Source organism: Chelon labrosus (assembly GCF_963514085.1).
Source record: "Chelon labrosus genome assembly, chromosome: 15".
NCBI classification, from domain to species: Eukaryota; Metazoa; Chordata; class Actinopteri; order Mugiliformes; family Mugilidae; genus Chelon; species Chelon labrosus.
In genome coordinates this window covers 13,883,112-13,899,946 of record NC_140348.1, presented here as the reverse complement: position 1 = coordinate 13,899,946, position 16,835 = coordinate 13,883,112, and the positions used below count along the sequence as shown (strand labels likewise).

General features: G+C 42.6%; 1 protein-coding gene across 1 annotated transcript in view; it reads right to left on the bottom strand.

The window, feature by feature from the left end:
• Positions 1 to 4,244: 4,244 nt before the first annotated feature.
• lrmda (leucine rich melanocyte differentiation associated) overlaps positions 4,245 to 16,835 on the bottom strand; it is a 201,036-nt gene continuing 188,445 nt past the window's right edge. The window contains exon 7 of the mRNA XM_084561641.1: positions 4,245 to 5,653. Within this exon, the coding sequence (XP_084417767.1) occupies positions 5,574 to 5,653 (80 nt within the window). The 3' untranslated portion in view covers positions 4,245 to 5,573. The remainder of the gene's footprint in view (positions 5,654 to 16,835) is intronic.

The following is a 16,835-nucleotide window of genomic DNA, read 5'->3' as shown; positions in this document are numbered from 1 at the left end:
TTTTTCTTTGAAATGTTTGATTGTTCAAGTCAAGCATGTAAAATCAATGGCTGGTGCTTCAAGTAAAATATAGCTGTAAGGCCTTAGGGTGCAAGCATTGAAATGCAAACTTTACATGCCCCCCTGCCATACCATTCTGTATAATTACTGTAGGTTCTCTGCCAAGTGAACGTGGTCGCCGTTTTAATGATGCACAAGCAGCGGATGTGTCTGTTCGGATATTCAGCAGAAAACGCGCGCGGCCATTGGAAAGCGCCAAACATGTTTCCTCCGTGTAAATGTGCTATTGTTGAAAGAAGAGCGAGAGAAAAGTGACTGTAAATCAGAACAAAGAGTCAACATTTCACTCCGAAATTGCATCAAACAACGCGCCACTTCAAAACCAACACAAAGCAAAAACATGTTGCGGTGTTGTCGTACAATATTTAGCACCGACACTGACAGTGATTAATATTCATGAGGATGCGACTTTGCAGCCCCTCAGGATGGTTAAATTAATTATGCTAACAGGGTCATTTAACTGCTTTATTCAAAGCAAGCAATTCTTGTGCAATAAGTGACACAATAATTACGCACACAATCTAACAAGGGGACAGTGACAAGTGGAGGAGTGACACACTCATCTCCATAAAGTACAAAGAACACTTATACGCAGCCACACACAACAAACAAAATAACTGATGTAAAATCCATACAGGGGAGATGAAAGAATAACAAAAACCAGCTAACAGTTTTACATCCACCGCAGCTTTTCGCCCTCTGAGTACTAAATATGATTTGTTGCTACGTGTTATTATTTAGAATTATTCATTTTCTCTGTCAGTGCACATAGCGGGGTAATAGAAATGCCAGCAAGGTGGCTGATTTACTTAGTAAAATTTTCATCTCAAGGCTCGCGGGGCATGATTGCAGCCTCTAAGAGTAACGGGAAATCATACATTATGTAGCCGAATTTGACACGACCTTGAGACTTCTCAGCGCAGACCATATATTACCACGAGAGCGACCTTCCCGTCCCGAAGATACATCTGATGTGTTTAAGGCTGCTTTACTATGCATTAGGAGGGCTTTACATGTGCTGAGCTCACTTTATTTGCTCATACATTTCACAGGAGGAATTTAGTGTCAGTCTGATGGGGACCATTCACTGTGACTGAGTCACTTGTCGAGACAAATGAGCCCACGGAAACAGGCCTTGGCGGCAGATAATAAGCATTTCAAAGCAAATTCCCACTTTTTCCGCTTTCACTTCCCCTCGCTATGCAGCACATTTGCTATTCAGTGAACCCTTGCTGATTCGAGCTCATCGTGTATTCTCACTTGCTCCGATTGATTGACCTGCATCTTGAAGACAGAGAATGGATATAATTTTTCCCACCAAGCGATGGGGCGGCGGGATCAATATTCTCACTGTTGGTTAAGCTTTTGCAACCTTTCGAATATCAGCTCGGATCGATCTTTCTCACATAATTGTCTGCGTTTTCAAATCAAGTTTTCTCTCTTTTGCACATGCCAGTGGCATTTGAAATCCCTCACGGTCTTGCTATATGACCCGCTGAAATACCCAATGTAAAGGGCACAAAACACATTCATTAGCATGTTACATTTATTGTTCATGTCTCCCTCGGTCTACTTTTCACCCCTGTGCTATAAACATGTGGGGGAGCAAGGCCATGTTATATTTCCATATAAAAAGCCCCATAATTATAGGGGGGGGTTGAAGACGGTTGTTCCCCTTATCAGAGGAAATGATAAGGGAGAACCAGGCCTTGTGAAAGAACAGGGTCCATTTTGATATAATTGGCAGTGGAATTATTTATGACATTAATTGCCACATTATCGACTGGCTGTCAGCCCGCGTGTCAGTCTGTCCATCTTTCTTAGCAGAAAGAGCCAGCTCAGCCTGGTGCCCACTGACAAGCTAATTACTACAGCACAACCCCGAATGACAAATGTTACTCATCTAAGACCAGGCCCGGAAATAAGGGCCACTTCCCCTCCCTCCTCCCTTCAGCCTCTCCGGATCAAGTGAGACAGCAGTGTGCTGCCAAATGTCTTCAGGTGCAGGAGGGAAAGAGTTTGCATGTCAGACAGAGAGGGAGAGAGAGGGAAGGGGAGAGGGGGCTCTAGAGCCAGGGGGACAGTTAAATCTAAATCTCACCCCATCCTGTTTGCTGCTCCGCTATCAGTGGCCAGTTGTCACTCATAACGACAAGTCCTTTTTTTCCTGCTGCTGCCTCCTTGTAAATTTGCATTGGTTCACGCCAATCAGTCATCAGGCTGTGGGCTGATGTCTAGTGATGGGGTGATTGGTCCTTAGTTCTCTTGACAGTGGCTCACACACTAGTGTGCCTTTTGGGGAGGTGAATTGCACTGTGCCACAGATGTAATATAGAGCTCAGGGATTTTACAGTTTGTGAACACATTTTAAAATACCTAAAATTGGAAGAGTTCTTATATTGTGTCACAGTTACAGTAAAAATCTGGACGCACCATATATAAATTTAGCAGTTAATTTAAAAGAAGTAAGTGTACTTTTCCTCTGTGACTTTAACTTGCATATATACAGATATATTCCTAGATCTGTCACAGATTTTCCTGCATTTCTTTAAAAAAAGTTCAGCTACTTTATTGAGTACTGTTACTTTGGTCACTTTTGCAATATCTGCTTGTACATGATTCTCTAGTATGATATCAATTTCTAATTTAGAGTTGTATGAAACGCATTCAGTCTTTGGTTTTATTGCGTCACATTTGCCGTGTAAGAGACAACCAATTGGATTTAACGTCAAAAATATAATTGCACAGACATCCAGCTGACACTTGCACAAGATTTGGATGCACAGCAAACATGTAGGTTCAGTTATCTATTCGAGTGCACACATGTACGCACACACACACGATTGCTAGTAAAGGAGCCTGCAGGGCTACCATAGCAGAATGTCACTGATCTGCTCTGATGAAGTGGCGTGCCATTTGTTCAGCCAAGAAGTTCCCAAGGAGCAGCAGCAGCAACGACAGAGCTGAGGGTCAACGAGGGCATCGCCTACAGGTAGATATGTGGCTCGTACCTTAATTAATCTACTTTCTGTGATGCCAAGCATCCCATTCATCCCCTCACATGCACAAAGGCGCACGTCAAGCATATGTCAACCCACTGTGGCACTCCCCGCCCACCCCATAATGCAGTTTGTGTTGGTGTGGCAGCTCGGGATGCTGTTTACTGTTTATTTAAGAAAGGGACAGTGCAATTTCACAGAACACATGATTACACATGGTTAAAAAAGCCAGAATTAGCCAGAAGGCTAGTTTTCATCTGTAGTCCCCATGTCCCTGACGAGTATGGGAAGTGACACACACCAAACTCGGTGTGTCCCCCAGCCAGCTCCGGTGGCTCGGGGCCTGTCAATTCCAGCTCCGTCAGTGGCACTGGCTCAATGGCAGTGCCTGTGACACATGTCACAAAGTTTTAAATGTCTGCTCTTTTCAGCAGGATGGCTGGGCGTGCGCCGCAGCCAGGGGAAGGATGACATTTTGTGTCGCGCAGGGAGGGGAGGGGGGACTTGTTGTGGCTCCCCTCTTCCTGCCTCCTCCGGCTGTCAGCCCCAGTTTCCTCTGAGCATATCAAAACACAGACAAATAAACCTTGTCATTTTGAAACGCCAGCACTAGTGACCAGGCTCCTGAATGGCATGTCATCTGGAATATGGTCACACAGTCCTGTAGGAAGTCGTGAAGTGTATAAGCACATGCAAGCTAGAAAGCACTCGCATGCACACACGCACACAGACTAGAGCAAATGTTTGAGCTAATAGAAATGAGAAATAAACTGAGACGTGGTGAACAAACATAGCATCAGGCTATCCTTGACCTTTTCTTCATCTGTTTGTGGATGAGTGACACGCCACACTGAAGCTCAACATGGTTCCTTTCAAATCCCAAATAAATCAAACCTCTGCTCTCTGTCTCATCACCACGCTCTATTCACCTACAGTACATCACTTCTAACGTGCAGGTAATCCAGTCTCATGACTTGACAAGATTTGAGAAGAGATTAGTCCGCGAGGGACGTCTTTTTCAACCACCTTTGCCGTCTTAATAACGAGTAACACAGGGCTACGCAGGAAAAAATATGAATGTCTTGGACGTTTCATCATTAGGAATAAGTGCGGTGGCAGAAGGAATCAATTTGAAAGCAACACAATACCTTAAGCTCTGTATGGATTTGACAAGGGACCCTTTTTAATAACATCCAGCTAACAGTTTTACACCAGACTTTTTTTTTTTTATCACGTCATTCTCTCCTGTCAAAATATCTAATCAGAGGGTCGATTTGAAACTTTTTATCTGCTGTTGTACTAAGAAAAATAAAGGAGAGAAAAAAAATCGTCATCATGAACACAAGGTGAAACAATATAGATTATAAAAACATTGTAAAATGCAAACATTCATCGTGCATCAGTGTTACAGCGAATATCACATACATTTCAGAATGAAGCAGTGGTTTAAGACATGCAGAGAGAAAGGCAAAACAACATGAGCAAATGGCACCACAGTGCATTATGAGATATCTGGAATGCATACTCTGTCACAGGTCTGTTCTTCATTACAGCTGGTACTGGAACGTTTTAACTTTATGAACTGCATTTGATGCGTCTTTTCTCAGTTAATAAAAAAAAAAGTGCTGACACGTCTACACTTGCGAAAGAAGCCAAAAGTCACTGCTTGGATATCAGACATGCCTGAAGAAGAAGGCATAAAGACGGAAAGATTCTTTCAATTAAAAAAATCACACAAGCGCCAGAAGCATTCTGCCCCAAACTAGACACTGATCATGCCCCAGGTGTTGACTGAAGATCCTAGAGATGTTTAACAAGGCTGTATAAACCCTGTTCTGTCAAACTCCTTGCAATGTCTTAATGTTTAAACAGCAGCTATGTGTGTGTGTGAGTTGTGCGTGTGTGTGAGGGACGGACGGACAGAATGAAAGAGATGAGTCCGTGTCAGGCCGCAGGTGTGTGACCGTCACCCCTTTCATCCTTGATTAGTGGCAGTAGCGGACAAGTGATCCATCATTGCTGTCAAAGAAAAGGATGCAATTGGCTGGGTGTGTTTGTCACCGACTGTGTGAGAGGATGTGTGAGAGAGAGAGATAGAGAGAGACTGTCCTTGCGTGTGTGTGTGTGGGTGTTTGCGTGTTGTGTTGTGTGTCTGGAGTTATGCGGGTGCTGATGCTTAGAGGCAATCATGTCAGTGGGAGTGTCATTTCTGACTCTGAGCTGCGAGCAGGGAGGCAGAAGCAGACTCAGCTCAGCAGAAGAGGCTGTTACTGTAGGGCTGGAATATGATCTTTAAAAACAAAACAAACTAAGAAAAAAAAAAACCCAGAAAGAAGCATTCCTCTTCGCAACTTATCATAAAGTTTCGATCTTTTTTTTTTTTTCCCAGTGGGTAGATCAAAGGTCTCAAATATCACCAGTGGTTTTAATAAATAAGTGATTGATTTGATCGTCTCTCCTTCTGCTGGCACCTGCTGTCATTCACGTCCCCGTCTGCTCCGGAGAAGCCGTCCATCAGAGCTGATCGTTCCGGATGAATCTGTTGCCTTCTGAGTGCTTGCCATAGTAGATGTAGCGACACTTGGCGAATACCCCTAAAGACAGAAGGAGAGACAGTCAGGTGAGATGTGGGTCACGCTTGTTGCTCAAAACCACCCATTTATAATTAAAATTTGAGATATAAATAATGCATTCGCCTCTTTTTATAGCGTTTAGAATCGGAGGCTGAAGCGTTGCAAGATCATTTGACCGTATTCACGCCAAGCTACAAGCTACCACTGTTTGTATTATCTTAATATCTGAAAAACGCCCATCTTTACCTTCAGCAATTTGTTGACCATAAATGCAATGTCTGAGTTATGGATGAATTGGTAAGACCCTCACAGGATACACCGTATAATAAAATAAATAAATCAAAATTTTAAAAGAAAACGTCTTCTTTGCCTTAATATATGTATTTCTACCTCAAAAGCAATAATGTCTTGTCAACATCTGGTGACACATGGTGGCAAGGACACAAATAAAGAAACTAAGAAGTTATGAGTAAAAAAAAAAAAAAAAGTTGGTAAGCACATTCATAAGTTAAAAAAATAAAAAAAAATAAAAACAAGCCTCTTCAGTTATTGGCATGGATGCAAATACGCAAATCCCAATTACGACTGCAGGATTAGGCGTCTCTAAAGAACAACATACAAAACTAGGCTTTAATGTTCCACGAGGTCAACGTGTTTGTCAGATTTGAAAGATTCCCGCAATAACCTTTGGTGAGAAAACGCCGAACGCAAGCAAAGCTATATGTTTACCACTGCAGCGCCGCTTTAAATGACAGGACTGAACGCGGCCTTGGTCCGCTTCTTGTAGGGGGATGAGAGGTGCTGCTGGGAAGGATGAGTGTCTTGTTCCAGAGGGAAGACCAGCGTGGCCTCGGGGCAAAGTCCTGACAGTAACAAGCTCACAGCCACCAATGCACACTCGCACAGACACACGCTGAAGCATCACAGCGAGCAATTATACCACTATCAGCAAGCATGGGTAGCGCATGAGTGTTTAAATGTAATATGCAGGATTATTTACTTAAGTATAAGCATGTATGCATAGTCAGAAATGCTTTACCTGAAGCATTAAAAGCACTTTCCTGTTAGATTATTATATATAATACTCATTCATAAAAGTAAAAGCTTGATATTCTTGCTGCTCTCTGTAAAACTAATATTTCAGAGCTGCAGGTGGTGGTTGCTTGCAAGGTCTGACTACCCTTCTGTTAATTTTGTCCTGTCTCCTGTCACAGTGACCCAGAACCCATTTATCCAACCACTGCTCCAGACTACAGCTGAAACAATTAGCCCATTCGTCAACCGGTCGGGCGACAGAAAAATCTGTATTTTGATAAATGATTCGTCATTTTCCGAGCAAAAATACTGGAGCCCTTCCAGTTCTTCTGTGATACAGGATTTCCTGTTTTTCTCTGTTATGCATCGCTGTAAACAGACTATTTTGGGACATATGCACTTTTGGTCAACCAAACACAGTGACAGCACTTTGACATTTCTCGGACTAAACAAACAAAACAGCAGATTAATTGCTAATAAAAATAACTTTTAGCTGCAACCTAGTCCGTACTACAAAAAATATACCAAAATGACCTGTAATATAAAAAGGAAGAGCAGCAAGAAGTTGGATGCATGAAACTGTAGCATCAAAATGTATATTTAATCCTTAAAGCATCACATTTATGGTTATTGTGACCAGGCCACGGTGAAAACAAATGCTAAACTGAATAGTTCTCGTGATTTCAGCAGAGATTAAAACCCTGAAACTAACACCACACTAACCAAGAAACCCATATGCTATTGTAACAAAACAATGCAGTCCACATAGCGAATGATTCAGAAATCCAAGTAGTTCAGAAAAAGTATGGTTGTGGAGTTCAATTAAGAGAAATCAATTAACCAGAGTCCTGAAACTGAAGTGAAAAAGGCACATGCCATGTACGAATATCAGAGGAGGAATTCCAAGATGGTCTGCGGTGCTTTCTTGTTGTAATGAGAGGTGGTGCTGTCCAGGCAAAGCGCTGCCCGGAGCTCCATGGTTGGTTTGCCCTGACGCCGATGTCACAGTGCTCCCAGTGCCACTTGATGAATGTGGCGGCCTGCACCGAGGTGTCACCTCTCGCCAAATGAGGCAAGGACAAGTGGCATTAGTGCTGTCAATGATCCTCTGACAGCAGAACAGATACAGCTTTCACCAGGTTTTCTAAATAGACATCAAGTGCATTATAGGAATAGGAGGAGGAGGAGGAGGAGGAGGAGGAGGAGAGGGTTCCAGGCCAGAGACAAGGCAGGAAAGGAGAGACTTATGGGAGAGGCGGTGTTGCGGAGGGATGAGGGGTGCTCCAAGTGGTAAGTCCAATCACATAATCCAAAGAGACATTGTCAAGGGCGGGGAGAGAATGGCAACTAAGTGACAGAAAGCAGAGACGGGGACAGAGATACTGGTGCCATATTAGTGCCAAGCATATTCTGATGCCACCCTCAATTCTAACCAAACCTGACACATCGCTCTCTTTCCCCCACTCTCTCTGACTCTTCAAAGTAGGCTTTACTAAGTCACACACACATATGCGCACATATACAGTACGCAGACGTACACACGGATACACACACACACACACACACACCAGTCCCTCGCAGCAGTAGTGGGTGTTCTGTCAGGCGGAGGAGCAGTACGGCAGCAGCAGAAGCCCACAGGCCCGAGGACAAGCTCAGTCAATCTAAATCTGGACTTTGTAGTGGAGCAGTGCTCATTTCCCCTCATAGCCCAGCTACTTGAGGTGATCCAAACACTGAAGTGTGAGAAGCTGTCACCTCCGATAAAATCCGGGACCAGCTCGGTGCCTGCCTGCTCCCCACGGTGTATGAGGGGTACATACACGTGTGTGTTTGTGTGTGTGTGTGTGTGTGTGTGCGCTTCCCTGACAGTCAGGAGGTTGGGGCACGGGGATGAATTCCAGCTGCCGTGATTTGCCTGGGGATATAGGTGCCACGGCTGGAGACTGGGCTTGACACCACAGGACTCTGGGTGTCACACAGTGCTCTGATCACATGGGCGCCAGGGCCTTTCACATATTCACAGCTTACCCAGCGAGAAACTCACTCTCTCCAGGAGTGGGGCCCTTAAAGAGATTACCCACTGAGGTACCCGAACCAAGGCTCCTATAAGACATTACCTAGAGGGGATATATTTGTAGGTTGCAACCAAAGCCTTTCAGAGATAACCTTCACAGATGAAGGAACTAAAGCTAAAGGCCCCTCAAGCCTTCACACTCTGCTGAGCTCGTCACTAGCCCGCAGGGACCGAGAGGGATTGGAGGGAACACATTCTGTGATTCTCCGGCACCAATCAGAAAGCTCTGGACGACGTGTGACCTGTGACTCTCCAGCAGCGCTAATATATGTACACTTTTGTGTGATCAAAGAAGAAGAGGAAGAGTACATTAAGGGAAGGGAAAGAACAAAGAACAGGGCCGAGGTCTGTTTCCCAGTGGGTGAAAAAGCGCATGGATGTGAAAGCTCTACATTTCAGCACTACATTAAGCAGTGCGGTGTGTTCATAAACACATTCCGGCCCGCTGCATTCCCTTCACAGCGAGAGCTTGCTCTTATTACGGGAGAAACCTGGAGAAAGATGCGGTGGTTGGAGACAGGGAAGGGAATAGCTACGCCAAACTCACTCTTACATAAGGCCGCGCTCACGCCTGTGGGGTTCCGCCTGATGAGCTGATACTTAATAACAAGTGTTACAGAGCCAAACGTGGTAGCATACAATATCCTCTGTGTATCTTAAGCCATGGATGAGCACACTTGAATCAACACCCACACTCTCAAACATGTACACATCATCACAAACCTATACACACTTGCGTCTCAAACACAGCACCCAGTGAGAACAGCGGGAGCAGCCATTAAAGTGACAGATTAACAAAGTGATGCGGAGGCTAATGTTTCCATCATGCTCTGGTGGAGGAACAATCAGGCCTTTGTGCTGCATATGTCACGAAGCCCCTTGTTGCTTTTAAGGGGAGAAGCTAACCTTCTTGTCTTTATTAAAAGGCTGCAGAATCGGCATCTTGTATCTTCTTCCTGGTGATAGCTGCGGTGCAGGTTCATCACCAGTCTGGTCTTTTTAGAGCTGATTGCCCAAAGCGTGTGTCCTCTCCACGGGGGCTTGATAGGCCATTCTGCCACAGTGTCAGTAAGGTAGCCATACAAAGCTTCATGTGTAAACTGCTCCAATGTCAAATCAACACCCACTGCAGCAACGGTTATTTTCTTGTGGCTATATCATTTTTATATGTTAAATACAATCAGTGAGAATAGAGCAGATATCACCTCTGTAAATTATGAAGGCCATGAAACTAACCCCAACAGACCCTGCTAACTGTCAAAGACAAAATCAATAATACTTTATTGCTGTGTATAAAACGGCCACAATATATACACAGGTTTGCAAGTGATGTCCCTAATTTAGGTTTCAGTAGAAAGGTTGTTTATCCTCTTGAGTAGATGGCGGAAGTCCCATCCTTTTCAGACCTAGCCTTATTTATTCATTGAGTTTAAACACGAGGTTTCCTTTAGATTATATCTGATAGAGTGTTTAGTTCATGCTTAGAGAATATTTCTTTCCATTAATAGTTGATTGCAGGAATGGAAAATGTGAGCGAGGAATGTTAGGGTTTTGCTACTTCATTTGGAACTGACAGGTCCCAACCAAGTGGCAAAATCAACAGCTGAAAAATAAAGTGCCAAAAACTGAAGTTCCTTGAATGGCCACTTGAGGCTAACCCCAAAAAATAGTCAGTCCGAACAGACCTCTGTGTTAAAATGCCCAACTTTACAGCAGAAATACGCATGTCACAAACATGGCTTGTGTCTCTATATCTAATTCCCCCATTCATGACTTTTGTCTATTTCCAGCTTGGAATTAGGCAGAGTCAGTTACCATCCAGATGGCGCTGTCCTGAGCCGCCACATTGAGCTTTACAAAAACTCTTCAGGAAACCCTTGGGTGGCACCCATCTTTATATAAAGTCCACGTTCACCACCAAATGTTGGGTTTCTCCTTACATCCAAAGCATCTGTTGCAATGATCAGGGGTATGAACTGCATGGACCCTCATGGCACAATACAATTCAATACATTTATGGTCACTTACTTTACTTTGACCATGTTCTTGGTTTCTTACTTGGTCCAGCACCCCTACTCATTTTCATCCCCCTTCTTTGGTCAATATAAACTGGAAGGCTCACTGCTTAGCTCGCTAGAGTTCTGCAGCAGCTCGTATTTTTGACTAAGTATGCATGGTGAGGTTTCAGACTGGCTGCCCGTCAATCCCTCATCGTATTGCACGTCAACTGAGTGTCAATGCCATGGCGAGGATAGATCTACTGGTGAATCGTAATAGACTTATTGGGCCCCCCTGCTCTAGATCACAGCTCATCAGGCATTAACATTGAGATACTGAAAGTTTGAAGCTGTCAAGAGATGCAGGTGGATGGATATTACTATAGAGATCCTACAGTCAATTTTAAATAAATCTACTGCAAGTCTACAAATAACAGGAACCGTTTTTGTGTATGAGATGAATATTTTGTCCAAATTGTGTGTTTAGGTTCTTTTTCATTCATCTTGAAAGCTGAGCACACAACTAGGGCTTGTGGACATCTGAGTATATCATTAGGTATTCCTAACAATATTACTTAGCATAGCCTACTTCAAAACTCTGCATTTAATCAGCACACACTTACAAGAGAAAGACAGAGGGACTCAGAGAGGGGAGGGAGATGGAGTGGGTTTAATGATTGTTCCCTGCATACAATCAGCTTGACTCTTTTCAAGGGCCATCAATATGTCACAGAAAGACACATCCAACGGATGTAGCTTTTAACATCAAGGTTATCTATTCTCGTCATGAATTCACTCCCTCCACTCCTAGTTTCTTGTCCTGTACCCTCTCCACATTTATCCTCCCCTCTTGTCTCAACTGCTTCCTTTCTGTCTTTCTCCTTCCCTTCTGCTTTTTTGATTTCCATTGTTTGTTGTACTTTAGAATCCTTTTCTTTTCTGTCTAATCACCCAGTTCGGCCACTTAGCCAACAATATCATCAGTGTTGCCATCCATCAGGGGAAAATGCAACATAAAGAATCCAATTAACAATGCAATTACATTTTCTATATTATCTCCAAGGGCTGAAATAACACTGTCGAGCAGGTGGGGGTTGGGGTCAGATAGAGCTGAGGGCAGGCTTCTATAAGAGCTGATGCAAGTGACTTATGAGCTTGGGGCGTAGGCTGCTGTGAGCCAGAGCTATTATTGTGGACACGATCCATCTCCGGCTGTCCTTTTATCAGTTCAGGCCAACGTCATGAGATGGAGTCGCCACCTCCTCACTATAGGGAAGCCAGCAGATAGATAACCCCCCTGTGTCCCATAAACTAATAGCCAGTGCACTGAGATTCAGCCTACTGAGAGGTCTGCTGGCACACACAGGACATTGCAGAAAATGAATTGTTTTGCGTTGTAGTGGTATGATGGGTATGTGTGCCAGTGTAAGAGCATTAAAGTCCCCATGAGATCTAATTCAGTGTTTTCATTTGATATGCCTCGAACTACATGTGGCCTGAAATTGACAATTTTTTCAGAAATCGTAATTTTGAGGAATACTATTTTAAGATATTGATGACTCATCCTGCACTCTGGGGCGAATAAATGAAACTCTGCCTTCCCCTGCCACCATGTTGAGCTAGCCACCTAGCTTCCCTGGTTACAAAAATAACTGAGCTAGCTTGGAATAGTGGGTGACGCCATCTTTGTCTGCTTGAGCTAAGTAAACAAACTAGCCTGAACTTTTTGGTAAGGGGGCGGCTTCCCTTGCTCTGCTTTTATAGCAAACACGTAAATCTGTAGAAATTGATACTACTCTGAAAACTGTTTAATGGGAACTTTAAGTATATTTTTCCTCAAAGGTACTGTTAAATATTTCTAAAGAACAGAGTCAGCATGTCAAAGATGATTTATAATACGTATTTGTTCTTGTTTGATTTTACTGAGTTACAATGTCAGTTACATCTAATGATTTTCAAATGCTGTCTTCGTTCACTTAATATTAGGGATGGGACTTTAACAAGTTAATTACGATTAATTAATTACAAAAAAAGTAACGCGTTAAAACGCACAATTTAATAATAATAATAATAATCATAATCTACCAGCTACCAAAATGGAGGAATAGGATGAAAGCACGTTGTAAGGACTGATGGAAGGCAAAGTTTATTTAAAAAAAACTACCTGATTGAAGCCTTGATAAAAGCGGGGTTTTGTGCAAATTGTGCAAAAAAAAAAAAAAAGAGCTTGCATGCGACCGCAGCACTTCAACCCCACGGTACCATCTAAATGCAAAGAATGTTGCAGTGAGCATAGAAACTGCCGGAGCTGTTAGCGCTAGCAGTCCCGGTCCGAGCATGGACAAGACGTGTCGGTAGCCCAAACTTTTTTTTTTTTTTTTTTTACCATTTAAAGTCAAAACTGTTCTGAAAAAGTACTTAAAGTACTTAAAATGGCACTTTCATTTTAGGTCTGTTCAGGTTTGGCCAGGGATATTTTCTTTCTTTTTCTACTGTTTTGAATTGAAATGCAATTAAATGCATTTTTCCAGACATTAAAAGAGCTCAAGTTTACAATATTCATGGCTGTGCCTATTATTTGATTCAGTCGTCCACTAAAACCCATTTAAATTAAAAAATGTTGCTTTTTGGGGCAAATATTGTTATGCGATTAAAATGTGATTAATCGAGATTAATTAATTACAAAGTCTCTAATTAATTACATTATATATTTTTTTTTAATCAATTCCCACCCCTTCTTAATTTATTATCATTTGAATTCCAGTTTCTTCACTGTATCTACATGATTGGTCATAATAACACTCCTCAAGACACTGGTTTGTAATTGAGTATACACATACAGTAAATGGCAAAATAACTATCTACTTATAGCTATCTTACTTAATAGAACAATGGACCACAGTCCCATGAAACAGGTCAGTCAGTACACCTGTTGTACCTATCTATTGATTTAGTTTTTGATGATTTTCTGTTGTACTGTGGGTCTTTCGGCGCGATTTTATATAAGTTTAGCTTCAAAAACAGTTAAACAGTTATCAATAACAAAGAAAACATGATTTATCACTGCAAACAGTGACCTGGACGAGTACTTTGATCATTACTGTTTTTAATGCACTGAAAAGTACTGTTGGTCTTTTGGTTCAATGAGTTTCATTTCCAGCAATGTGATCGTGTTTGAAAAAGGGAATTCATTGTTGAAATGGAACTGTTACTAGTGACATTAACTTTAAACACAAGCTACCGATACAGCATGAACCTATGTGTTTAAATACACATAAGCTAGCAAGACGGGGAATCAGTTAAGTGAAACATAGTGATGGCATCAGCATGAGGACTATCTTATTATCATTTTTATGATGTGCATGTCTCACAAAAGAAGTGAAGGCTTAATGTGACATGTTAAAACTAATTCCATTCTGACTCCATCTTTACTAATAGACTCTCCTCTCCATTAGTTAACCACTTTAACAGCTGAGGTGTCACCCGTCTCTCCTGGGTCTCAAACAAACGTCCCGCTTGTAACTTTAAGAATTAAGGTGACATTTGTCCTCCACCAGTAAAAAATATTTAGTCCATTAAACATAAATAGCTGTCATTATGATGCATGCCCTGGGCTCATGCCTTCCCTGTTCCCCTCCTGGCCGTTTACTGCAGCCAAACAACTGCAGCGCCTGCATGTTCTCAACTTCAGTGTATTGATTAAACTTTTAAATAGCTGCCATATAACCCTGGGACATCAGGAAGATTAATTTGCGTCAATGTTCATCTGTAATTCATTAGCCATTTATACTCTCCACATTCACACAGGCTATCAGGGAAATGTGTCCCATTTTTCACCCAAGGCAGTGGCTGGGGAGAAAGGAGAAAGGAGGAGAGACAGGAAGGAGGGGATTATACAGCCTATAACACAAGAGGCACAAGAGCGCATAGCGAGGCATGCAGGTAAAATCTGAATATACAATATACATTCATTAAAATATAAGAAAGATACCCTCTATTAGCTGTCGGTTACAGTTGTCTTGGCATAATGCTATACCTGTTGTCTGTCAGTGATTAATCTATCACCTAACACAATGTAAACACATTCTTGAGATATAATTCACTGTGATCTATTCTACTTTTGCCTCCATTGTTGCATCGCAAACTTTTAATAGGAGTTTTTACTTCTTGCGGCGTGAATTATTAATTTACCGGAGCGGAAGAAGAGGACCTGAGAGAGATTTAAGAACTGTGTACATGACTCAGATAATAACAACACAAACAGGAGGCCTGCGAAGGATAAAACACAGGCTGAGTGTGTGCACGAGAGACGGAGAGTTGAAAGATTTGCTATTGCCACAGGCTGATAGGCTGTCAGAGGGAGGCTGCCGGGTCGTGGCTCAACCAGCTCCTGATCAATACCAGGTAGATTTTGCCACATGATTCTCCTTGAAGTGCAACAGTGGGAGCGGTGGATAAGGATATAGAGAAGACTAGCCGCGTGATGAGCGTCGTGACTTGTAAAACAGACAAACAAATTTAGGCGAAATCCCAGTCTTTGCTAAATACGCACAGAGAATGAATGGATGTTATGTTTTCAGCTTATCGGCAGCATTGGTTCATGTGTGAAAAATTACTCTGAGCTCGCTAAATGGCTATAATCAAACACTTTAAATTGAGGATGGCATTATTCATTGATGGCTGAATTACAGTTCTAACCAGATAAATGCCTGTCAGTTATCCGTCTTTGTACTTTCAACTTATGGGGATGAGAAGGAAATTGAATTCTGGGGCACATAAATTTTGACTGAAGAACGAGATTACCATTGTGGGGGGCCTAATGAAAAAAAAAAAGGGGCGAAATTAATTTCAGTGACATTTATTCCACAGAGAGCCAGAGGAGAACACTGGTTACAGTAGCTCTGGAGTCTGGAGATAAGCCGAGGGTTGTTTAAGGTGGAGGACTCAGCCAGTTTACAAAGTCTTAAGTCCCCTTGGAGCGTCTTTCTCGAGGCATTCGCTATTATTTAGACGACACACACCGTCACATGAGGACGAAAGAAAACTCTCCTGTAAGCACAACAACGACAAGCTGATTATTTACCGCTGGAGTTCATCTACCCTTAAGGGCACACGAAACCACTAATGACGCAAGTAATCATAAGCGCTCGTTTTCCCCCTCAACATGTGGATCGCAAATCACCGCACATGCACACCACATGGCCTGACACTGATCGATCGCGTTCTTCATTATACCCAGGATTTCTAATTAAAAGAAAAGCACAGATAAGTGGCTCAAACCTCTGACCAAAATAGAAAGAAAAAAAAGTGAAAATTGCAATTAGAGGTTTGACTGTGTTCGTTAATGGCGCCGTTAATAAGAGCGGCTGGTGAGTCACTCAATGAAGGTTTAATCACTGGGACAGGATTCAATAACAAAAGAGCATAATATTAATCACCAGAGAGTGATAACTTCACTGTTCATCTCTTTGACATTGGAGGAAGGGATGAATTAATGATGCTCTCCATCCGAACACATTAAATAATAATTATCAGGCAAAACAGCATGAAAGGGACTGCATAATGAACCCCATTGTCAGGTCAATTACAACCACATAAAACTGTTCAAAGGGAAGTAGCTTGTTACTAGATAGCCATACTAGAAAGGACAGCTGTGGCTTTATCAGTGGAAGGTGCCTGGCAACCCATTCCCTCTGATATCTGGGCTTAACATGCGTTGAGCGCTTGACATACAGTTTATACTTAGAGGGCACGGAAACTCTTGTGCGTAGCTGCACAAGCCTACTGTAAAACGCTAGAAGCTTTCAGAGAGGCATTCAGCAAGGAACACATCGAAAATTGGCCGGCAAAAGATAAATGACGTGACAATGACAGTGTTTTGCCGGCTCTAAAGCAATGTCAGTCGCTAAGTGCCGTGTTAACTAAACTCAACTACACGGACAATGATGGACTTCACGCATCAGTGGCCAAAATGGCACCTCGCTGCCTGTCAGTGGCAATTTCCATCAAATCAAAGATGGCCAGCAAATTTAGCCACCAGAGTAACTGCTGCTGGAGTTTTACACATGCATATAAACATGTGCTAATTTAGGCACAC